Here is a 24,875-nt window from a genome sequence, read left to right on the forward strand (position 1 = left end):
CCAAGCCCTGGGAAAAAGTTTGCATTGTTTTTACACTCGCTGTTGAATCAGAGATGCCAGTGGTTTGTACTTACATTACTTGAATCTCATTAAATGAAATTCTTAACTTCCCCATCCACGCAAAGGAGAGACAGGGTGGAGAAATTGATTAGTTATACCAGCGGATTGATGTTTTCATTCATATAATGAGGTCAGAGTTTATGTAAACCCTTTTCTCCGTCACACTCTCCCATTGGTTTTGTCTGTATCTCACCACACCAACACTCAGAGACATGCCGAGTACATCAACCCGAGACCGCAGATCAGGCTGTTAATGAAAGTTTTGAAAGCAGGCGCCAAGGCCTTGCATAACACACTCTTTGCATGCATGCATGCATGCCCAATAACACAAACATTCACAATCGGAGTCGAGTCTCAAGAATGTGTCTTTGTAATGGGAACTGCAGGAGGAAACCATCTCCAGCTGATCTAGATTGCAACTTAAAGACAGCGTGCACATGAGCACAACCAAAGATCTGTTGTTAAAACTGGTTTGGGTTCAGTGACTTTAACAGGAAACTTACATCCAAATTACAATAAAAAACCTTGTCTCACTCCCTAGAGATTTGAATTTTCCCAGGCTCTGAAATATTTCACTGTAAGATGTCATCTCCAGGAACAATGTCCTCAACAGTCTGGTTAATCCACAAACTTTCTTTAAGACTTAGTCCCTGTATTGTGGATTACCCAGGTGTTTTTGTAGTTTTTGTTAACATATCTGTAGCTTTTTGCAGATTTTTGGGCATTAATTCTGTCACAAGTGTTGTTCTTTCATATTTGATTATAAGGCAGCATTATGTGGTATATAAATATATTTTCAGACTAGGAGAAAAGAACAAAAATCATCAAAAATCATTTTTGTAATGTGTGTGTAAAATCATTAAATGATGCTTTAAAATATTTCCTTGTGTTTTGCTGATATTCCACAGGTTTAGATTTATGGTCCAAACACTACTCATGTTACACTTAAATGGGCTAAAACACCCAATAACAAATAATGGGCCTGGCTGGCACTCAAACCATTTTTTTATTTCTTTGATGGATGTAGAGGGTGGAAAAATAAAAATGCAGTGAGATTGAGTCACAACAAAGAGAAGAGAGGGACAAGATGTGGGGATAGAGAAAGAAAGAGTTAAAAGACATGTACAGGGACGAAGGGAAAGAAAAAATGAGAAAATCGATAGAGGATGATGACAACAGGCAGGAGCAGGTTTGCTGTTGTGTGTGTTGCTGATGTGAATGGGATGTGAGTGTCAGTTGACACACATGCAGCATCTCATCTGCAGGGTGACACTGAAACAACGCGGTCACTTTCAATCACCGCTGCTGCTGTCAGGGGACTGGAGCACACAAACACACACACACTTGAATGAATGCACACACACGTACACACACACACACACGTTTGAACACACACCAACTTGCATACCAGAAGTCAATGATTTCAGGCTCACGGTCAACATACATATTAGGGTGATCTCTTTCCCTGTTGCTCGCCCTCTCTTTCACAAATACACACACACACACACACACGTCAGTAATCTTTCTTAGTGCTCACACTAAGATATGCATGCTCACATCGCCATACACAGAGGGTTTCTCTTAAATTTATGCACACACACACACACACACACACACACTGGCATACAAGCAACTTTGTGGTTGTAAACACAAAATGGGCTCAAAATAGCTCATACGTGGGAAGACACACATGCAAAGACTGGTCAGATCTGTCGTGGTGAACTGGCTCGTTGTGTGCATTTATGTATCCGTTGTGTGTGTGTGTGTGTGTGTGCGCTACATATGGATATGTAGGTTGGACATAAAGGTATTTTTTGGTGTGTGTTTGAAGGACTCCCAGTGGTGTGCTTAAACAGCTGGGCCCCTGGGGCTTTGTGGAGAGCCTGGTGTCTGCCACCACACAATGGCAGAGATAAACAATCCCCCCACTAATATGAATAATAGAAGAGCTGAACAATCTGCACACCTAGAAGATAATTCTGTGTGTTTCTGCGTGTATGCGTCTCTGGGTAGGTTTGAGTTGTCAGGGAAAAGTTAATGCTGTGTTGGTGCATGCGTTGTGTTTGTATGTCATTTGCATATTGTGGCATCTCACTCTGTTTTCCACAAACTTTTTCTCTCTCTTTCACTCAGGGTTGTTTTCTTCGTCTCTGCCTGTTTATGTTTCTCGTCTATCCATTTGTCTCCTGCGCTTCTGTCTCATTTGGTGTGTATTTGTATGTAGGCATGTATCGCTCTCAGCACGCTCTGGTTGGCATCTCATGGAGCAGCTTGGCACAGGGTGTGGCTCTGTGTGTGTGGTCTAATTGGTGGACATCACAGGGCTGACATAGTGCGTGCAGACAGCAATGTCGACGTGTTCAATAATGCAGAGGCACTCTGGTTTATTTATCAGGGTTAAGCTGAAATAAATGACACAGAATCCAGATGGGGGAGAGGGCGCGAGGGAAAAAGGAGGGGAGACGGGGTGACAAAGAGTGAGACGCAGATTAAGAGAGAGAATGTGGGGAACAACAGCGATACGGAGGCTGAAAAAGAGGAGAGAGAAGAGACAATGGAGGAGAGGAAGCGAGGAGAAACACTGCACTGCAGCCTAAATGAGCTGCACCTCTTCGCCACTCTGTTAGTTTATGATTCCCCATGTGCATACGTGCGTGGCCGTCTGTGGGAGTGTGTACATGCGGGTGTGTGGCACACAACTTTGTTTGTGACTGCAGAGAGGAGAGAAGAAGCGGGAGATTCAATGAAAGGTTAGAGGGATAGGAAGCAGCTGGGTGGAAGAGGCGGGGAATCCAGGGACTCTGAGAAATCTATATCCACTGAATATTTGATCAAGTTTAAGCCCTCTGATTTGAGCCTCCTGCCAAACTCTAAAGAAACCACAGACACAGGGGAGAGAAGAGGAAGAGCAGCAGGAAGCAGGGAGTAGAGAGGAGGAACAAGGTGACCACAGTGAGGGACTAGGTTTATACCAATAACATGGGAACGCATGTGAAGCTTGGAACTGCTTGTCCTTTCTTTGCTTCTGTCATAGAAAGAGAAGAATGAGCTCAGCTAGAGTACATGTTGAGAAAAATGTGGTGTTTTCTTTTTTTTTTACTTTACATGTCCTTTTTGTGCACCAGGCCAAATATAACAAATTGACTAATTTAATCCCTTTGTATTGCACCAATGATGTTGGTGTCGTCTGAAAGATGATCTGCTTAGAGTTTATCATTGAATAGTCTAAACATGTCCAAGTGACTGAAATAAATTTGCAGCATGACCATATTAACTTTATTTAGTTATGATGTGTTAAATTCCTCATAAGTCTGAAGAAACGAAAGAGAGCAAAGAAGAGTTCTGGTTATTGGACCTGTGCATCTACAGTGTTTATATGAGAGTTAATTTTCTCCATTATAAATCAACACTCCTCCCCTTTCCCCTCCACCATGAATCTTACTGTACATAGTGACACAAGTAAAATGACACATTTTTCAACTTCAAATGTGTTTAGGCTTTCACGTCTGTTGTGGCCCTGAGGAGGCATGCCTGGGTGTTTGCTCCAAGCCAACCCCTGACAACTATTTTCAGCTGAACCTGAGACTGCTTTTCTAGCCTGCAACACATTTTTCACACTCCACCAAACACGTCGAATTCTTGGGGCGAACGGCTTCAGTTAAACGCTCATGTGTGAAAATAGCCTCAAATAAAGTGCAAAAGTAGAAAATGGAATAGAATAGGCCAGTAGGGGCTTGGTGCAACGGATCCAACTAATTTCCACCTCTAGAGAGAAAGTATATCTGCATCTCTCAATAGGTAAGAGAACAGTAGAAAAGATGCCTCTGTTTTAAAGAATAGTAGTCAAGTGTTTTAAATTATTAGGAGATTTCCACCTTCACTGCTATGTGTCTTTATTACAGTCACAGGAATCTGTAGACATATTTAAATACAGTATGAAGACACCGCCATGAATGTGCAACATGCTGTACGTCTATATTGTGCTGTACAAATGAGGTCAAGGCATTTCTGGTAAACATAGGGGAGAGGAGCAATACGGGAATGAGCTGATGTATAGTGACACTGGGAGAGAGCGAGGGCTATTTGGATGAGAAAAAAGAAGAGAGAGGGGTGGAAAAAGATGGAGGAAAAAAAAAAAAAAAGATGTGTGCTGAGTGTGAGTAAGAGAAAGTGACAGATCGCCTGGCTGATTTAGGTCAGCAATCAGAGTCGCACTACTGGGTGTGTGATTGGCTGTGTATGTGTTGTTTTTGGTGTATGTGTATGTTGGTTGGTGCAAGGGTATGTGATTGTGTGAGTGTCATGTTTGTGAGAGTTGTGTATATAGTTGTGTTGGTGGGCTGGGGTGGGGCTTGATTGCGTGAGCAAGTGTGAATACGTCTCTCCTGCTAAAGGTCAGACAAGAAGAATCTCTCCCTAATTGGATTGGGCCTGGTTAACATTGCATGATTCATTTAACCTTCCCGCACTGTCCGTCTCATACACACACGCATACAAACGCAAACTTTTCTTGTTCCACATCACAGCTTGACAGACAATAGCGTCATTGTGCTGCTGCCTTCTGCCCAAAAACCGTGTGCAGAAGGTTGTGTTTCTCGACAGACAGACATAGGGGAGTTTAAAACAAGCGCACCTCCGGGCTGACCCCTGCCATCAGTAGGACGCATTAGCCTGCTAATATAGCTTTGATTTAGTGCCTGGGTTCGTGTAAACACGACCCCTGATCAACATAATGAACGCGTTCATACAGACAGATGTGTAGCTCTGCACAAACACACAAGCACAATGTGTGTTTGTTTACAGACACTGACAAACTTTGTGTGGGAACTTTTTTTTTTTCGATAAACCATCTGTCCTCCCCTTGTCATTTAAGGGAATGATTCAACAATTAGGAAACGGCTCATTTTCTTTCTAAGACCTGAAACTTCTAGCCTGGCTCTGTCCAAACTCTAAAAATCTAATCTAATATAAAGTATTTCTACTTTGTTTCATTCTGACAGTGAGATGAGACCAAAAGCTGGAGTTAGTCTGAATAACACAAACAGAAAAACAACAATCTGAGACTAAATGATTGGAGTTTATCCATCTGTTCAGCATTTCTTTGCAACATCTCCAGTTATAGCATGTGTTGTTAGACACAGCCAGGAAGCACCGCTGTTAGTCTGGGGCACTGTGGTCCAGGTGTTAGTAGGTGTATGCTTGAACTGTGGACCAGGCTTGCTGTTTCCCCTTGCCCCCCAGTCCTTATGCTAAGCTAGGCTGACCACAGTCTGAACCCAGCTCTGGCACAGCCATGAAATTGGTTTCAATTTTCTTATCTAACTCCAAAAGAAAAACATATTAGTGTGTTTCCTTAACTGTTGAACTGTTTTTTTGCACACACACATTGCTGGTGCTTTTAATGAGAGCAGTTTGTCTGTAAGTAACAGGCGTGATCTTTGCCATGTGTGGGGGAGATTATAGTGTTCTTGGAGCAGGACTGTGCTCAGGGCAGCTGTTCGGTAGAAGAAGACGGAGAGGAAGAGGAGGAGCAGGAGGAAGAAAAGTGAAAGAAAGGGTAAATTACAGGGAAAGAGAGGAGCTAGAGTAATTTGAAAGGGTCTGCTGTGGACGGGATGATGAAAGAAGGATTTCTGTGTGCTGTGACAGTTGGAGGAGACAGTGTCGACACTCAGCAGAGCAAGAGGGCCCACGGCTCAAAGGCACAAGGACAAACAATCAGCTCCAAATCCTTTTTAACCACCATTTAAGCAGCCCTAATTACCCCAAAAACTCCACAAAGAACATCATTATCACTCAGTGCATGTTGTGTGCGTGCATGCACATGTAGTCCACTTGTTTATTGAAGAGAGATTCATTAGCAGACTGGCTGTTTACTTGTTCTGGACTAATCGTCATTGTTGTGAGATACTTTGGGTACATTTGAGAAATACAACAAGGCATTTTTTGGTCTTTTTTTTGCATTGTCTCTAATTCAGTCTGGCTTATTTTTATTCGAAGGTCAACTCCAGGCAGAAAAAAAAAAACTTGATGCATGTTGTCCACTCGGGAGAGCCAAGGGTTTGAATATCATTTAAAACATGCGAAACATATGAGCTAAAGAAGCTGGGAAGTGGAGCAAGCAGTGGAAATAATGATCCTGATGTTGTCACGGTCAGTGTGAGTCTGTGTGACGTGGAGCGGGGGGGGCCAGACGGGGCGAGGTAACATGGACACAAATCAGCAGCAGGGTTTGGCGTCTTGAATGTCACAGGGAGCGGTGCAGTAAGTAAGTGATACAGTGGAGAGTTTCAGATGAAGACGGCTTCAAGTAGTCCCTGTAGTTCTAATATTAATCCTCTCTGTTCCCTCTGGGGGGGCTTATCGTCCATATTAGTACCTCACATCTGCTGCTGCTGTATGTGCTGATTATATATTGATGAGAAGGGGGTTGGATAATTGAATACCCTCATCATTTAGGGGGGTGCTCGGTCTCGTTTCTCCACTTTAGACTACCTCGAGTGGTTGGGGGAAGGTGGAGCTAGTTTTCCACTTCTGTGTGTATGTGTACGTGTGTTTGTGTGCAATATCCTTTTGTCCGCCTGCACCCACCCCCGGCTCCAGCTTTAGAGCCAGGCCCCAGCCATGGCTCCAGCCCTGCTAACCACTGGTTTAATATATGCAATTAAGAAGCTAATTAGAGTAATTAATTCAGCCAGGGCCAGGGCCCAGCCTGGCCCCTATTCACAGCTTTGGAACTGACATAATCTTGCTCCCTCCACACACACACACACACACACACACACACACATATACACACACACACAAACTAATCACACAAAGAATAACACACACTCAGACATCGCTATGCCCTCATTATGAGCGGGGTCTTTGTTGGCTCTGCGTGTGTGGTGCCAGAGAAGTCGGAGATGAAGAAAAGGGTGTAAATAAAGACAGAGAAAAAGTGAGGCAGTCAGTTCGGTATAATGAGTGAAAACAGTGAACTAATTCATTGGCACCTCCAGCCTCGCTCGGTTGCTCTCTTGGTGGCGCTGCGAGAGAAGAGGGCCCTGTTGTGGCAAATAGCGTCTTACCTCATCTGTAGCAACAGCTCTGCTGTGATTGCTTCTGGAAGCCAGCCGGCTGTGAGGAAAGAAAAAGTTTAAAGGAGAGTGCTCAGTCTGTTTTATTGGTTTAACCTTTATTTATCCAGGTTTGTCCCATTTGAAGATTTAAGAACTGTTTCTACAAGCCTTGCCAAGAAAGCACTATTACATTATTGCAGGCCCATTTTAAATTATTTGAAGCTTTAATTTAGAGTAAGGTCCTGTTTTTTTTTTTTATTTTACAGTATAACAGGGTGAACAGGGTGGTTTGTTAGTCTTTAGTGATTCATACACACACCATAAACCTTTGATACCTCGCATTTGGCTCAGCTCTTGCAGTACAGAAAGAAGAGTGTAAGTAATTCCAGGTCTGTTATTTTTGGAGTGTAATTAGGAAATGTGTGATGAATTGAAGATTAGAGGAGCGGGACAGATTTATGGTATTTGTTTTAAACGGATTACTGATAAAGTAATCGAGGAAGTTTTGGCGGCAGCGTTTTGGATAAATGAGATCGAGCGAACCACAAAGATGACACAGAGCGACACATTAGTCGTGGATTATTTAGGGCTGCTGCATTATATGTGATGATGCTGGGATTTGTGCTACCTTTTTACTGAATATTCCTGTGGAACTGATATTTTTAGCTAAGTACCCCTCATCAAAGACACTGATGTTGAAGCGCACAGTTTTTGCTCCCTGAGTGTAGAGGGTGCATCACACTTACATCAGCCCTTTCAGCAACAAATCAGTGGAAAATGTCTCCCATCTTCCATGTTTTGGCATGCTGTGGTGACTGGTTTTAAACCAGGCCTTTAAAAGAGCTGCTAGCAGTCCTTGGAGGTATGAGCAGCGGGGCTTGTGATCCTTCAGGAGCCTGGCGTGCTCGTGCGTACGCTGTCTGTGCCGTGTGTGAATGGCACATTTAAACTATGAATGAGCCCGAGTTGTTTTTTACACTAGAACTTCACACTTGACCCTGTAAAATGTTTCACTCAGATGGGAAACTTTCTCTTTCCCTCTGCTGCATCTGCATGTGTTGTCAGCGTGTCCCCAGTTCTCTTTCTGCTCGGCACACTTATTACTCTTCTAGATGTTCTCTCCTCACTCTCAGCTCCCCGCCACAAAAACAGCACGAAAAAGTGAGAGGTGCAGAGTGCATTCCTTTTGCTATCAGATACACTGGAAAATGAATCACTTTTCTACTTGCATATTTTTTTTATGCACAAGATAAAATCAGAAAATGAAAGACGTACTATAGGCACCCTGATCAGGACATAATGGTCATTTTGAACCATCTAAAGAAAACACACCTAGTAGAGAACTTTAGGTTAGTACTCCTGCATCACTACTCTAATAATCTGTTCTGCTCAGTTGTTCTTTTATGTTCCTCTTTTGATCTTGACATACAAAACTGCACGTGAATGAGCTGGTGTTTATCACGTCGGAGATATAAGATAGTGAGTTTTATCGGCATCATACTATCATTCAGGCATTTAGCTGTTGTTTTCATCTGTTTATGGTGGTGGACGAGCAGCTGTGATTCAGCGTGCTCCTTTAGGACTCTTCGATCGCAGACATGGATTGAGCCTTTGACCTTTTACAGATTCAGTCACTCCACTAATTGAGCTCAGTCAGAATTGTGATCATTCGCCATCATCCCGTAGTTGTTTTTAAAGAAACACGTACCTGTGAGAACTTCATAAAGTCAAAATGGGAGGAAGGTTCTGCAAACTTTAGTATGATTTACAGTTATGGCTGTTGTACAAGATTTTACAGATGTTTTTATTTAACCTGACAGATATTTATCTAGCGGTGTACTTGGGCAGTGTGACAATGATTTTATCAGGCAATGAAGCTTGTTGAACTTGAAAACAGAAGGTGACAGAAAGAGACAGACAGATATCTTTCAACTGTCAGACGACTGAAAAATTAAATCAGACAGACAAGAATGCAAACAAACCTCAGGACAGCAGGAAGAGAAACTTTGTACTAATGAGTGCACACACACACACACACACACACACACACACACACACACACACACACACACACACACACACACACACAGCCACACCCACAGGTTTTTCCAGTCCTGGTTACTCCACACGTCTGTGGATGATTTCACTTAAGCAAACAAGCCCAGGAGATTAGACGCTAAAACTCACATTTGGGGAGGAGAGGCAGACAAGCTGCAACACACACACACACATATATATACATATATAAACATCGAGACACAATCATACACAAATAAGCTTTAAGACGCACATAAACACACCTTAAAAGTGACACATGCAGAGTGCAAATACATAATTTCTAAAAAGCAGAGGCAAGCACCAGCATGCACTCATACACACACACACACACACACACACACACACATGCATGCACACATACGCACAAACACACACTAAAAAAAAAAAACCAAAACAAAACAGACTGCTATATGGCTAAGCACACAGCTTCTAGCAGGCTGCTTTAATCACAGAGGAGCTAAACAAACACAACTGTCATCAGTCTTTCTCACACTGCACACATATAGAAATGTGCACTCAGACAAACACACACAGTCAATATAGATGCACATGCTCACACAAACAGTATATAATTGCCCTATGCTTTCTGCTGTCCGTCATCTTCCCCTTCATATCTCCCCTTTCTTCTTTCCTCTTTCTCTCTCTCCTGTCTCTCCCTCGAGCAGTATTCAGGCACAGTTGTCAAGATGTATTATTTCGGCTGGCTGGCTCCCATGTTCTGTATATGTGTATGTGTTTTTCCTGCTTTCCTCTTTTGGAAACAAGAATAATGGTGGGGTGGAGGAGGTGAGAAAGAGGAAGGGTGCTGTACTGGTAAACGTTACTAAAACATTTCTGAATTCCAGCATATATGCCCATATAGGCCAAAGCACAGATTACACAGAGGTGGTTGTACGATCTGGTATCGGTCATGGTTCAAGGACATTTAAGGCAAGCATGCACTCACACCGGCCCATTATATTGAATCGGGGTTGATCCATTAGAGAGACCTCCATGCTTGTCAGGCGTGTGTTATAGTCGAGTCTTGGCTGGTGCGTTTAAACACTAAAACTGAGCCAGGTTTAAAGTGCTTCTGTGTGTGTGTCTGTGTGTGTATATACACAGATTTTACAGTGTACAGTCTGCCATGCAATGAGAAGAAAATCTGTGAGGGGGAAAAAGAGTCCAGTGTTGCCTGATCCATGAGTTAGGGCTCTGAAATGGATGGCAGCACTGACCCTGACATAGGAAATAATAATAGAATGGTAAAAGTCATCCTAATGGTGTCTTTTGCCTTTAACGTGTGTGCTTTATATCAAGAAAAGAGAATATTAACTAAGGAACAAATGGCTGTTCGATGTATAAAAGCTACTCTTCACTGAAATGCTGTACGACACGTAGCAAGAAAAAGCAGCTTAAAGCCGGGGCTGCTCTGCTGGCTTTGGTGTTATGGCACTGACCATCAGCCACAGTGTCCCAAATTAGCATGCAGTCATGACACGTTGCTATTTCTCCGTCCCACTCCCTGTCTGTGTCTAATAAAGTCATAACATGTCCAGACAATCCCCAATAATTTGTTCAGGAAAGACTAAAAAATAGCAATGTAGCCTTTATTCCTCCTTACCACTGCCTTTAGTTGCTTTTGTTTGTAACGTGAAACACTAGAAACACACTTATCTTTTTAGTTTTATTTGCCAAGGGAGTATTTCTTTCTTTCTAAAGTAATAAACTGCTGACTGAATGTTTTGTATTTTTCAGGTTTTGGGAAAAGATGTGTTACTGTTGAATTGTTTTAAATCTTATTTTCCAATGCTACAAGCAGCATAGATACAAATCATTCAACACTGTACAGGAGTGGTGGGAGAAGCACATCATTTGAACAGATCATTTAAAGCAATGTCTCGCACACAGTGTGCTGTCAGTGTACCTTTGCCTGCCCTCATTTAAATCTTGATTCTGGTTGTTTCCCACTAGATCAAGCCCTAACATTTTTCCAGGCTTTGAGCACAATCTATTTTCCTATACCTGGACAGCCAACAAGAGAGTGAAGCCAAGAGTTTTAGCAGCCGAGATTAATGATGTGTAATGTAGATTAGGCCTCTGCTGTGAAGTATTTGAGCTAAACCTGAAATAAAGTTTTCTTTAATGACCAATCCAATTGTTTTAAAGGTCTTTCCCATAGGTCTAGTCTCACTTCTTCCAGTGGGCAGGGCTTTAACACTTTATCACCACAGAGATCATGACAGGAATAATTAGTTCTGTGTGTTCGTGTGTTGTTATAGTAGGTAAGAGACCCTTACAGGTACGCGTCTTTATTAGATGGTGGACCTCAAAGCTGAACTCGGGCTCATTAAAATGTTTGATTGTGTTGGCGTTCATGTGCACGTTTTTTTATGTATTTATTTTTTCTTCCTTTATCGTGTCATTTATCACACATGCGCAAACAAACACGCACGTGTTCTAGCTGCTGTCGGTTTTTTTGTCCTTTCCCAACGCTTATGGAGTTCATTAAAAGCCTTAATTAGACTGACAGTTATGTGTAATTACAGTCTTTAAGATGTACAGCTCCTCTGCAGGCCCACTTCTTCACTGCCTCCTTTCAAAAGTCATTGTCTGAAGAGGAAAAACTCGGTGTGTTGGAGTGCACTTATACATGTGTTATTGTGTATTTAGAGCCCTAACCTCCTGTAAGTTCTTTGACATTTGCCAGTAATATCACCCAGAAAGAAGTGACATTTATGAGGCCCTTTTCCTCTAACAGCTCCTGCCTCCCATGGTTTCAGCCTCACAGTTTCACCCTCACTCTTCCTCCTTCTTCACACCCTTCTGCTTCCCTTCGTCTTGATTTAGAAACTCCTCCCTTCCCCCCGCCGCCATCTTCCCACTTGCTTTCACTTTCTTTCTCTCCTGCTACATGTCACAGATCGCTGTCACGTTCCTCCCTTCAGACCGTTGACCCACTTCCCTCTTTTTTTTTCCCATCGTTCCTAGCTTCCTGTCTCACTAGACGTTTGTCCTTCAGTCGAGCAATTTCTCTCCCCTTGCTGTTCCCCTGCTCTCCCAATTTCTATTTCACCAAAAGTCACATAACCTACATTTCAAACCCAAAAGCAAAAAATAGGCCTGATGTTATTTGACTGCGTATTCTTCAGAGACATTTGAAATAATCTGAAAATCATCTAGTATCCGATGTTTCAACCTGATGGTGCTTTTTTTAGAGTTTGTTTATAATTTTCCGATTGATGTTATTAAGAATTCATATTAGCCGGTGATGCATGGACATGATTCAAAGTGTCGTTTCAACTGGTTTTGCTACTTTCTCAGGCAGAAAATTTCAAGGTAACACTGAATCTTGAGACTTGTTTTTAAAGAAATAGATCTAAAAATAGTGAGACAGGTCAAACTGTGTTCGCAGCAATCCCAAAACAGTATCATGCCAATTTCTGAGCAAGCTCTCTATTGTCTAAAAGTTATCATTAGCTAGAAAGTTGACAAAGTTTTTTTTATATTAAGAAAATCTGACAGCTCAGTGTCCCAGAAGGAAGATTTGGCCTCAGATACATGCAGTGTTTGATGAGTTGTTTTTCCAGTCTAAGGGTTTGTACCTCATGGAGGAGCAGAAAGCATGCGGCGAATGTCGCCTGCTCTGTATGTTCGCCAACACTGTAATCCTGCAATGACAGACAATGTCACAGCTAGGTTCTGCCTGAGAGGAAGCCCCTACAAAGAGAGGGCCTGCAGGAAGGCTGGAAACATAAAGGCAGTAATTGAAAGGCGAGGGAGAGGGGAATGTGGGAGAGGAGGGAAAGGCAACAGCTACTGGTGGAGACAGCGATTGCTGCAACAGACGCCTTTTTTTTTCCTCCTCTGTGATGAAAGTATGACAGAGTGACAGAAGACGTGGAACTGTGAGTTAGATGTAGTTGTCTCCTGTTTTCCTCTTCACTGCACAGAATTCATGCTTAAATTGAGGCAGTAAATCAGGCTAATGTGAGACGGAGGGCTGTTGTTTAGTTATTGTGTGCACACAGGTGTATAAATGGGAGCACATGGGTTTCTGGAGAGAGTATGTGTGTGTGTGTGTGTGTGTGTGTGTGTGTGTTGGGGCACCGGGGGGGGGGGGGGGACCTGTATGAGACTACAGGATGATGGGGGAATGGATGTAAAAGAGTAGGAGAGAGACATCCCTCTTCTGGTTAGTCATGACTGCGGTGTCCTGTTACCTGTGTTGTCTCACCACTCTGACTGGTTTTTCAACAGGTGTGTGTGTGCGTGTGCGTGTGCGTGTGCGTGTGCGTGTGCGTGTGCGTGTGTGTGTGCGTGGCTCCAGTCACCATGAGCCAAGCTCTTGGGTTAGACAGAGTGAAGAGCCAGAAGGGAAAGAGTAGTGAAAATGTATCATGACATGTTTTCAGTAACTTAAAACCAAAGTCTGCTCAGCAACATTGCAAATATAGATTTGTTTTCAGCTAAATCATCGCTGTCGATCATAACACCCTGGTACAGAAACTGCGCATATTCGTGGCTTCTTCAGTCTGATGTCTTATTCCTTCTTCTAAACATCTCTATTATCACCCCATATGTGTCTCAGCTGAGATTATTAAACTCACAAGCTGAGACTTAGACTTTCATTATCTAACATGGAGAAAAGTAAAAGTGAAAGGAAGGAGGTTAAAGAAGGAGAAAATGATGGACTTCTCTGGTTTAACCCAGATCCAGGTAGCCGCAGGAGGAGTGGACAACCGGAGGTGTTTCGTTTTTATTCTTGGAGTGACTTGGGAATAAGAGAGGCTGGGAAAAAACATGAGCAAAGAGCCAGGAGAGACAGTGAGAAGGAACGACAAGGCTGGCGCTGACCCATTTCTCCAGGCCTCCAATCCAGTGGCTGATATAATGGAGAACGGATTTTTGAACGCATGCACACACAAACCTTAAGATGGACACACGGCACCAAACAGGGACCCACAGAGGCAGGCACACACACACACACACACGTGCTGAGGGTCTGCAGACAGCCAGATTTCTCCACAATAGCTCCAAGTGTTACCTCTCATTCTATATGACTGCAGCAAATCCAGCGTCACCTCAGCCGGCACTGGAAAATATCACAGTCAGACGTTCAAACACGACCATGAACTCGGCGGCCTGCTCTGCCAGCTCAGCCTCCACTCTGCTACCCCGTCAGCGCTGGAGTGCGTTACGGACTGAGCCGCATCTAAAAAGGCTTTGCATGCTTTTTAAAAGGCTTTAAAAAAAAATCTGTGCTGTAGAAGTCACTCAGGGATTCACTGATAAGTATTCATTAAGTATTGATAAGTAGTCATTGAAGTATTCATTCAATATGCATGGAGGTGCACTTGACAGGGATTGCAGGGATAGCAGTTTCTAACAGGTTTGTGGAAGTTAGCAGATAGACACACACACACACACACACACACAGAGAAAAACATAGAAAAACATAGAGAATGCCCTCGCTGCCCCAGGACGGGAACACTGACCCAGTTGTAAGGAACATTGGTCAAGGCTGTCCTACATGGTAAGCACTTTACTGACGTTACACAAGGCTGAGCCACCCAGTCACTGGACCTCTTTTTAATGGCCCGGCTTCTTCTTTTCTTTTGCTTTTGCTTTTCTTTTTTTCTTCTTCTTCTTTTTTGTCTCACTCACTTTGTTCCTGCCTGTTTTTTTTTTCAGTCCATTATACATGTCTATGCTCTGGCGGTCACATTTATTTGGCGAGGATTATTTTCTGAATCGGGCAGTCGGTTATTACATTTGCCTGGCCATGATTTGTTTCTCATCATTTAATTAAGGTGAGGCCTCTGTGCTTGGGATGCCCTTATTTAGCATGTGTCAACCCCTCAGCCCTGTACAGCTTCTTCAGAAAGTATTCAGCCAATTTACAGAGCTTCATTTTAAACAGATACAATTGCCAGTCTACACCATATACTGCTGGGAAAACTCCAGTATTTAAAACAGATTGCGGTAATTGCAGCACCCCTCCAACCTGCCTGTTTAACTGGTAGGGGTTATATCAAGGTGGACATGCCTCTGTCAGGGTAGCAGCACCATTAACACTGAGCCAGGTCTCTATAGAAACAAGACCTCCAAAGTATTTTCTCATTTATTTTAGCCATTTATTAGAAATAGCTTATTACTATATAATCGTATATCAATAAAGTATCAAATATTTCATATTGATTATTTCTGCATCAGGTTTACTTTGCAAAGTGTTTTTGTTCTGTGTGTGGCTATAAATGAGAGATTATGACTGGAATAAACTATGAATCAATTAAATTAAGGCCGTGATTATGTTTATATTGAGGATGATGAATAGTGACCAAGTTATCATGATTTATTGTAGTATGGCTGAATAGTTTTGCTGGGCAAATTGTTTATTATAAGAAACTACAGTGGTGTAGAGTGTGACTAAGGGGATTTTACAGCGAGCTCAGTGTTCACTGATATGTAGTAAGGTCACACACACGTACAATAAGGCAATAAGAGACTGGATTATCAGTAATAGGTGTAATAAATTATGATATGGGTTTAGTCGAAGACAAACAACGATGTGACAGCAAACAGCAGCATTTTTCAGGCCTCCAACAATGTTTTAATTCACTGTCTGAGAACTAAACCGTAAAATGGCAGCGAGTCTGTCATAAGCAATCAGGCTCTCCTTCACAGCGGCGGCGGTGCATGTGTGTGTTTTGTCAGATGTAGAGATCAGGTGTGCTCCTCGTTCAAGTCCTCCTTTTTGGTAATCTTGACGGGCGATAAGAAGAGGAAGTGGGGGTTTTGGAGGCTGCTGCGCTGTGGCCCAGTTTGTTGTGTGGGTTTTGGTGCTGGAGGAGGTTAATACGATGTGATTCTGAGCCGCCCACAACCCATGCACACGGGACACGGAAAGGTGGAGAGAGGGAAGGAGGGTTAGAGGACAGGGGAAATTAAGCGGCGGGGTGTGTGTGGGGGTGATGGTAATAGAACAGGATGGATGGGAAAACGAATAACTACTGAGAATTAAAATGTCATCGAGCACACAGGAGAGATCTGCACGCAACCAGTGACACCGAGATCATTTTCCCATGGTGGACTCCTGTGTGTGTCTGTTCGTGTGTGTGTATATTGTCGATGCTTAGGTTTCAAGGTAATGGTGTGTACTCTGTCGAGGCATGTGTGTGTAATAGGAGCCTTGCGTGAGATTCTTCCCTGTGAATTTGTCTTTTCGGTCAGCATGTGACACATCATGTGAATCCAACCTGTGACCGTGGCTCCCAGTGGTTGGACCATCCAGGTTTCTGCAACCCTGATTCTCTCTCTCACTAATTCACATGCTGAATGTCAGAATGACACTGCTTGCATTAGCGAGTTTACTTTTATTCAATCTTCTTTTTACCTCAGTGCCATATTGCCTGCAAATACAAATTAGAGAGGATTCCCATTAGAAATCAGCCGATGTTGCTGCCAGAAGAAATACAAAATGTGGCTGTAATTTTTCATGCACTTCAGGTAGTAAAGTAATTTGATTTATCTTACATTTTCAGTCTTGAATGGCTCATATTTTCTTTTGTAAAAACTACTAAAAAAGCATATTCTTAAACAGTAATTGGTAACCACAGTAACCAATGCAATGCATTAATACTTTATTTTTGGTGCTGTTTCCACTCAAAGCTGAACAGGCAGCATCAAGTACAAATACTAGAAAGGCAGCAACACAAAAAGTGGACGCTTTCTATATTTAACAATACAAGTCTTTATCAGCACAGATCTGTTCCCACTCTTGCATTACTTCAAGTGACAAACGCATATCACACTTATCCTGTCTCCAAACCATTCACATACCATCATGTCACCGTGCAACAGAGGCGCCAAACATGCAGACGCCTTTGTACCTGGTCCCGTTTGTGGATCAAATGCTACCACAACACAGTCAACAGTGGGCCTTTGTCTGCAACAATAGTACAGAAACCTTGCACCCTTTGCAAAACAACAACTTTGGAAAACCTCATGCTATTTTGGAAGTAATGGTGTGTTGTGTACTTGGAGGTGGAATGTGAAAATAATACACGGCCGGTGTGATTTTTTTTTTTTTTTGAGGGGGAGTTAAAATAATGCCCGTTCTGTTTCAGTACACAACTTAATGCCTTTTCCCCCTCCTCGCCGCTGCAGCGAGGTAATGGCTTGTGATAGTTCGTTAATGCGTCATAGCCAGGTTATAAAAGCACCATAGGAGATTTATGAAGACATTTTTAGTTACAGGAAATTTCTATGGTGAGATCCAGGATTTTTGTGGGGCGGGGGGGGGGATGCAGAGAGAAGGAGCAAGAGGGAATGAATCCTTCAGCTCTGCCTCAAGGAAGAAGGGATCAGGTTATATGCTCTTCATCATCTTGATGACACACATTGTGCTCACAGTGCCTCTGAAGAGTGTGGACTACAAATTTAAACAGGAAGGCATCAGTAAATCCCACCCCTGAGGTCCCTCTGCACTCACACACACACACACACACACACACACACACACACACACATACATATACCTGAATTTCCCCTTGGGTGTTAATAAAGTTTATATTATGTTATCTTTTCTTAAACATGCACACACACACACACACACACACACACACACACACTCATCCACCCAAGTGACAAACTTAGTTTCATGGTTGTTTCTGGAGAGTATAGCCTTAAATCTACACATGTGGAACTAAGAGGAGGGTTGGTGCTGTGAACACATTGGTTTTAGGTAGATTTTGACAGATGGGAGCATTTCTCACACACACACACACACACACACACACTGCTGCAAATCACTGCTGCCTTAGTCTGCACCACTGTGCCTGGAGCAAAACAAAACACCCACTTACATTTGTGTCTTTCACATTACATTTGCATTTGTGATTATTGCGTTTGTTAACCTGACACACTCATGATGCGACTAACACGCCATCACACACCAGGGGCTGTAGCGGAGAGGCTTGCGCTGAGCTTGTGGAACGTGAGACAGCACAACATGAAGGAGCATTGTTTCTACCTGGCCTTTTTTTTTTAGAGATATATTTTGTCAGCCTTTGCTTGTTTATTCATTCTGTTTGTTGTTTAATCTGCTCTTTTGCTGCATGCCACATTCCCATTTTTGCTCCCTTTAATCTAGCTGTCATTGGAAAAGATGTTTCCTCTTCACACTCAAAGCGTGTGTGTGTGTGTGTGTGTGTGTGTGTGTGTGGTGCAGTCGCTACATGCAGGTCGAACTGTTGCAGAAGCGCAGCCACACATGCACTATTTATGCACAGCAGCAGTACATAGACGGCTCCTCTGTAACTGACATGAGTGACATTAATCTGCTTGTGGGCCCTGGGGAAAAATTGAGCTCTAGCCCTCTGCTGAGCTCCCCTTTCCCTGTGCTTTATGTTTCCTGCCATCTTCAAATAAAATATATAAAGACACGTTTGTTTTATAGCATTGTATATATATACCATCTGAAATTTGATTTGGCACAGGTAAAGCTGCTTAAAGCTCTGAGCATTTATGGTTTTCATGCAGCACTGACTGATTTTCAGATTTTCATGTCCCAGCTTTTGCCTTCTAGGCTACACACATGCTTCTGTCCTGTGGAGACTGAGAGTCAGCGTGCATGCACCACCCAGGGCTGAAAAAAAATACTAAAAACAGAAATCCCTCTTTATTTTATTTATAGTCACAATTCTAATAATTCCTCAAATTTAACACCAGTTGAACGAAGGGGCAAACTTTTTTGAGGTAATGATGAAACTCTCTAGGTAAACTAAATGTAATTTTAATTGGCTTTATTAATAATACCATATTGGCCATGTTTAAAATTCTTCATTTGTCTGTGATTACATTGGAAAGCCCAAATAACAGGTTATGATAACGTGTTATTTTTTATGTATACAAGATGTCCCACTGCATAATCCCGTTTGAACCGGAAATATGTGAAATCAGGCAATAAAACAGCACTTCTTGTGACTTTTGAGCAGAGTGAAATGTGAGTCATATCCCTCGACTAGACAGAAGGACGTGATAAAAATAACAAAATCAGCATGTACACAAATTCACATCACTCATATAGGAGCAAGTGTTTTGCTGCAGGAGGTTGGCTGTCACTCAGCATGTGCAGAATATATAACCAGGGCTTCACAGCACACCGCAGGAGGGGGTCGAATAGAGTGGGAGGCCAAACATCGGGGTCCGGGCCGCGTCTTAATGCAAATGAAATAGCTTTGCATTTGCAGCGAGTGACAGTGGATGTGGATCTGAATGCAAGTCCAACGCAGAGTTCAGGCTACTGAATGAATAAACAGTGTATGATATGATGCCGCTCACTTTTACATAATGGTGGGTCAGCTTCAGCACCGATTATGGAGGCAGAGAAGAGGCATGGCCCAGCACTGACCTTGGTAATAACAACAGAGCCGCAGAGACTCTCAGCCACTCTGTGATCTTTTTCTGTGCATCAGATTCACACTCCTCCCCCGGCCTGCCAGGCTGCCTGCAGGGCTGCCTGCCTCCTTGTGTGCAGAGGTCCATCGCTGTGTGGTCTGATTGAGGTTGACTGCGGTATTATTTCATTAATTATGTTTTTCCACTTCCTCCGCCTCTCACTCCTGTCTTCCTGTCCAACGACGGTGGCGGAGCGACGCCCTTCCTCTCCTCTGTCCTCCTGCTTCATACCCCCTCCATCACTGCTGATCATTGTCTCAATTACTCATCCCTCTTTTCCCTCCCCGTCCTCCCTCCTTCCCTCTCACTATCCTTCCTCCTTTCTCTTCTTATCTCATCCCAAATTGTTCTACACACTCCCCCCCACCTTCTTTTTTGTCTCCCTGTCCTCCCTAAGTGAGGTGGGAAGGATTTCAGGCACGCAGTTTTTCTACATCTCCACATCTTTTGCGCTCTCATCAGGATTTCAGAAATGTTCTGTGATTATTTCTGCCTTGATTTGGTGATATCCTCTCTCTCTCTCAAATGCACGGGATTTTCCAGCATTTTCTCTGTTTGGCAACAAAGATTGGGAGGGAGAATGTTTTCGATCCAAGGACAAAGCGGCTCTGATCCCTTTGTTCACTTTGTTCCTGTGAAATTGAGATTTACAGAAATAGTGGCACCTGTGCCACATCTAATGGATTGAAGAGGATTTGTCGTGATACAGTTCACTGTTTTAACAAAAATTGCCTTTGTGATATTTGTGACCTGTTGATTATGTTGTTTAGAAAAAGAGCTTGCATTTGCAAAATCACATTTGTGGAGGCTCTCTTGGCTCATTTTGCCTCGCCGACTCTCACCATGTGTCTCTCCTCTGTGCCTCCCTCTTCTTGGTTACCATTACTGCTCCACTTTTCCATAATGGGGACATTAGAGTCTTTTACCCCTCTGCTGTCTATGATGTCATTTAAACTCTTTCCTTGCTTTCTGTTTTTAACTTCTCTACTTTTTCTTTGTTCGGCCACTTTCCCCTCCCTCTTTCTAACCGCCCAAATACCTCTGTACACTGGGCTCTAGGGCGTCTCTATCGTCTCACATAGTCTCCCGTCCCCATCATATCACCAACAGCTTGTCATAGGCAATCAGTCTCCCTGCCTTACTTCCCAGCACGACCTCCTCCTCCTTTCCTCGCCCTCGTCTTCCTCACCTCCCTCATCTCCTGTCACCGTCTCATCCTCCTGCGTGTATCAGCAGTTATTACTCTCAGAAATCAAAGCCCTCCACCCTTCCTCTTTCTCAGACAAGTTAAAGGTATTTACGCCATCCTCGATCTATCCCTTTAATCATGTTTTTGCCCTGTGGCCCATCTTTATTGCATTCCATACCCCCTGTCATGGGATGTAGTAGAGGGGAAACTCATGTCGTCTCTCACCTACTTAAGATTTCTCTTAAGGTTCCTTATTACAAGGGCAAGTATTTTTAAGTAGGTAGGGAGCAATGTTTCCAAATAAATCAAATATGTGAACAATGTCAAAAGGCTATCCTGAATATTTTCACTTTTAAAGACCATTTAAGACAATTCAAGATACTAAGTTTATGATTATTCATATTCATAATTTTGTATTCTAGTGCATAATGCCTCAGGAAAAGAACACATAATTAATGATGTTAAAGAATAGAGGTTATCTAGTGTAGTTCCATTGAATTAATGTTAATACACAATTCGGTACAAGAGTATTTAGAACAGAATATGAATATTTAATTGACTAATTCTGGCCATTTATGTCATATTTATATAAAATAGGAAAGTATTCCGTTTCAGTGGATAGTTATGTTTCTAAGTTTTCCCGACTTGGTTAAGTCATGTGACAAAATGTGCATGTCCTTTAAGGATCCAGTTCAAAACATGTTGCTACAACTTAAACATGACATGTGAGCCACTTTTATTCAAAAGTATATCCACAGTTTAGCCCTAATGAAACAAAAAAATGTACTCAATTTGGCACACTGCTACTTTGCATTTATTTCAGCTTCATTAAAATAAATTAGATTTTCCTCCTACATTAGTGTTGCAGAAAATACTACACAGGTCTCCTAGATAGAAAAAATATTCAGGTTTCTAAATGATTTTGTAGCACAACAAATAGTAGAAAAACAGGAGGAATGTACAAAGTTTTTCACAGCACTGTATATAAACCTTCTTTATATATCCCTCCATCCATCCCTGTCTCCTGGCTTTCCCACCATACTGCTGCTCGCCTTGACCTCCGCCTGCTTCTCTCCTCCTCCTGCTTTCACACTGCGTCCTGCAGGGATGGAGGGAGAGAGAGAGAGAGGGAGGTGTTAGAAGTAAAGCTGCCTCTTTTTCACACCTCCTTTTCTCTCTCGCTCTCTCCCTCTCTCTCCTGAGCCATCCGCCATCCGTCCCTCACCGCTTTGCTTCAGACAGGCTAATCTATAGCCTGAAGGGAAGTGGCAGGGGAAAATGATTTCTTATATTTTTTTTTAAGGAGAAGAGGTGAGGGTTAGGCCCAGGGGCTATAATGGGGAAAATAAGAATAGACGGCCGGTGTGTGCTAGGGGTTGGTGGAAGGAGGAGAATGTGTTTGCTGTGGATGCACATCAGTCTCTTCATTGGGTCGAACTTTGAAGACAAAGATAGAACTTTTTGTTATTTAAAGGCTGTGTGGAGAGGAGTCATAGCAGGAGACTTTTAGCATGTGTGCATGAATGATTGAGACTGCAACTGCTGCAGAGGTGCCATTCTCACTTTGATGGCCTCTCTCTACCTTACCCTCTTTCTTTCCTTCCTCTCACACTTTCTCTGCAGCTTCATATTTCCATCCCTCTATTTTTACCATGCCACCATCTCTCCCTCCCTCCTGTCCCTTTTGGTTCTCTCAGTGCAAACCAGTGATAATTAATGCCATCACTGACATGCTTTATGTAAGAAGTGTTACAGTGTCGCAGGGATTCACGCACAAACACACACACACACACACACACACACACCCACACTTCTATTCCTATGTTCTTTGCCAGCACTGCCTGACCTCCCCTGGCTTCATTATAGCTTCACTAGAAAGAAACTTGTTTGATTCCTCAACAGGTTAGGATGCAGCAATGTGACAGTGTAACTGCTGTTTTTTTATTGAATGGTGGCGTTTTTCCAGTGAAAGAAAAGCTTAAAAATTCCCATCAAATCCCTCATTGTCTTTTTCCCAGCATCTCTAATGCCCACTTTCCAATTTTAAACTTCTCTTTAATTCATTTAATTATAACAGAGGCGGAGCTAGTGATGTGATATTACCAACGTGGGGCTTAACTCATTCAACACAGAGTGCATTCTAACCAGTCAGGTCCTGTTCCTCTCCCCACTGTGTTTTTTGTCTCAGGGGCTCCATTTTATTTCATATGAGCCCTTCATTGGATTACCATCTGCTTTTTCCATCAAATAGATCACCTCCCCCTCTCCTGCTACTTCTCCAGCCTGAGCAGCAACTGCAGTTGACTGAATGCGGTTGAGTCCATGCAGCATGGTGGGGGTATTAATGAATTCAAGCAGACTGCTAAATGAGGACTTATTAAAGTTCTGCCGCCTCGTAGTTTGACATTTCAGAGCTTCTGGTGGAGTTTTAAATCGCAAATGTCAGTTGCTGACTCTCTAGAACGGCTGACCATATGAATAGAAGCTATTGTTGGCGTCGGCTATAGATCGAGAGAACACAAATTTGTGTGGCTTTAACAGATGGGCTTCCACTCTGTGTATGTTTGTGTGTGTATACCAAAGTGCTACTTGGCTAATTATGCGATTTTGTGTTTCCATCCCTCCAGCTACATCAGATGGAACCCGCCAAGGCCTGGATAGCATGAGAGGCGGGGTGTGCGCCACACAAGGCATGAAGGTGGTCCTGAAAGTGGGACAGAGTAAGTCCTCTCACCTTTTTTTTTTTTTCCCTCGCTCTGTTTTCTCCCACATAGCCTCCTACATGTGAGCGCTCCCATATGTACATCTGCTGGAGCCCACCACACACGGGCTCTTCTTCTCTTTCTCACTTACAACACGCACACATTGTTATTCAGGCATCACCCAGTCGCTCACTTAACACACACTATGACTAACACTCATTGGCACCAATCTACCGGATCCCACATCATCTTCCATCTGTACAGTACAGAGAGGCTCACATTCATTGCTGCAACGTGCAGCTTCTTCCTCTTTTAAACCCTTCCTCTTATGTCCCTTTGTTACGCACACATACTAAACGTGTACACACATACGTCGTGCCTGTGTGCGCGTTCTTGCTGAGTACATTAGGGCTTGTTAAGTGGTGAACAGCGGCGAAGTGTAGGATCAGTCGGCTCTAATGAGGCCTGTTGACTCCCTTCTCACTCTGCCTTTTAACCACTACTGACTCATGCTGGACACACACACACACACACACACACACACACACACACACACACTCAAGCGCACATACTGAAACTTTCACACATCCCTGCGCAGTATATACATCACAGGGACATTAGCGCCTAACGTGGACACAGACGTGCAGGCACACGGACTCACACGTACGCACCAGAACACACGCATTTCACTCAGCAGCACGCAGCACACCTGCCAGCTACAGCACGATAACAAAATGAGTCCTTTCAGTGTTGAAGCACACAGTCAGTGAGTTTTAATGACTCATAGCTGTGCATGCTTCTAATTAGTTTGGAAAATATTCACAGGTAATGACCCTCACACATTTTTTTTTTTAAAAAAAACCTGCAGATAAAATGTCCATTTAAACTTTTTCACTGACCTGTGCATTCCTACACATAATAGGCACCTGCCCTTCACATGACTCCCCTCTCTGTTTCACACACACACTTATGAACACACACATACTTTTTTTTTATTTCTATTGCTTTAGCCTGTGCTGTGTTATCAGACCTTGTGTGCTGTAGGTGCTCTTCAGCAAAGAGCCAAGTGGTGCTGTTGTGGCTCTATCAGCCCATAACATCAGCATAGTCAGCTCAGTTCAATAGAAATACATACACACACACACACTCACACACTTTCTTTCCCTTGGCTCTTTCACCACATGGTCAGTAGAAATGCTACATTTCTCAGACACACACAATCATACAAACTCTGACATTTTCAGACAACTGAATTTGTAAGATTTGGTGTCATCTTTCTTTCCCCTCTCTTTGTCTCTTGTTTCATCTTCTGACCTTTTCTCCTCTGTCCTTCCTTCACATCTTCTCCTTTCCCTCTGCCTT

The 24,875-nt window shown here is 43.0% G+C and overlaps 1 protein-coding gene across 1 annotated transcript in view; it reads left to right on the plus strand.

Moving 5' to 3' along the window:
• Positions 1-24,875, plus strand: part of efnb3b (ephrin-B3b) — a 73,838-nt gene that overhangs the window by 38,429 nt on the left and 10,534 nt on the right. The window contains exon 3 of the mRNA XM_026298512.1: positions 23,439-23,531. Coding sequence (XP_026154297.1) covers positions 23,439-23,531 — 93 coding nt within the window. The remainder of the gene's footprint in view (positions 1-23,438; positions 23,532-24,875) is intronic.

Source organism: Mastacembelus armatus, chromosome 18 (assembly GCF_900324485.2).
Source record: "Mastacembelus armatus chromosome 18, fMasArm1.2, whole genome shotgun sequence".
Taxonomy (NCBI): Eukaryota; Metazoa; Chordata; class Actinopteri; order Synbranchiformes; family Mastacembelidae; genus Mastacembelus; species Mastacembelus armatus.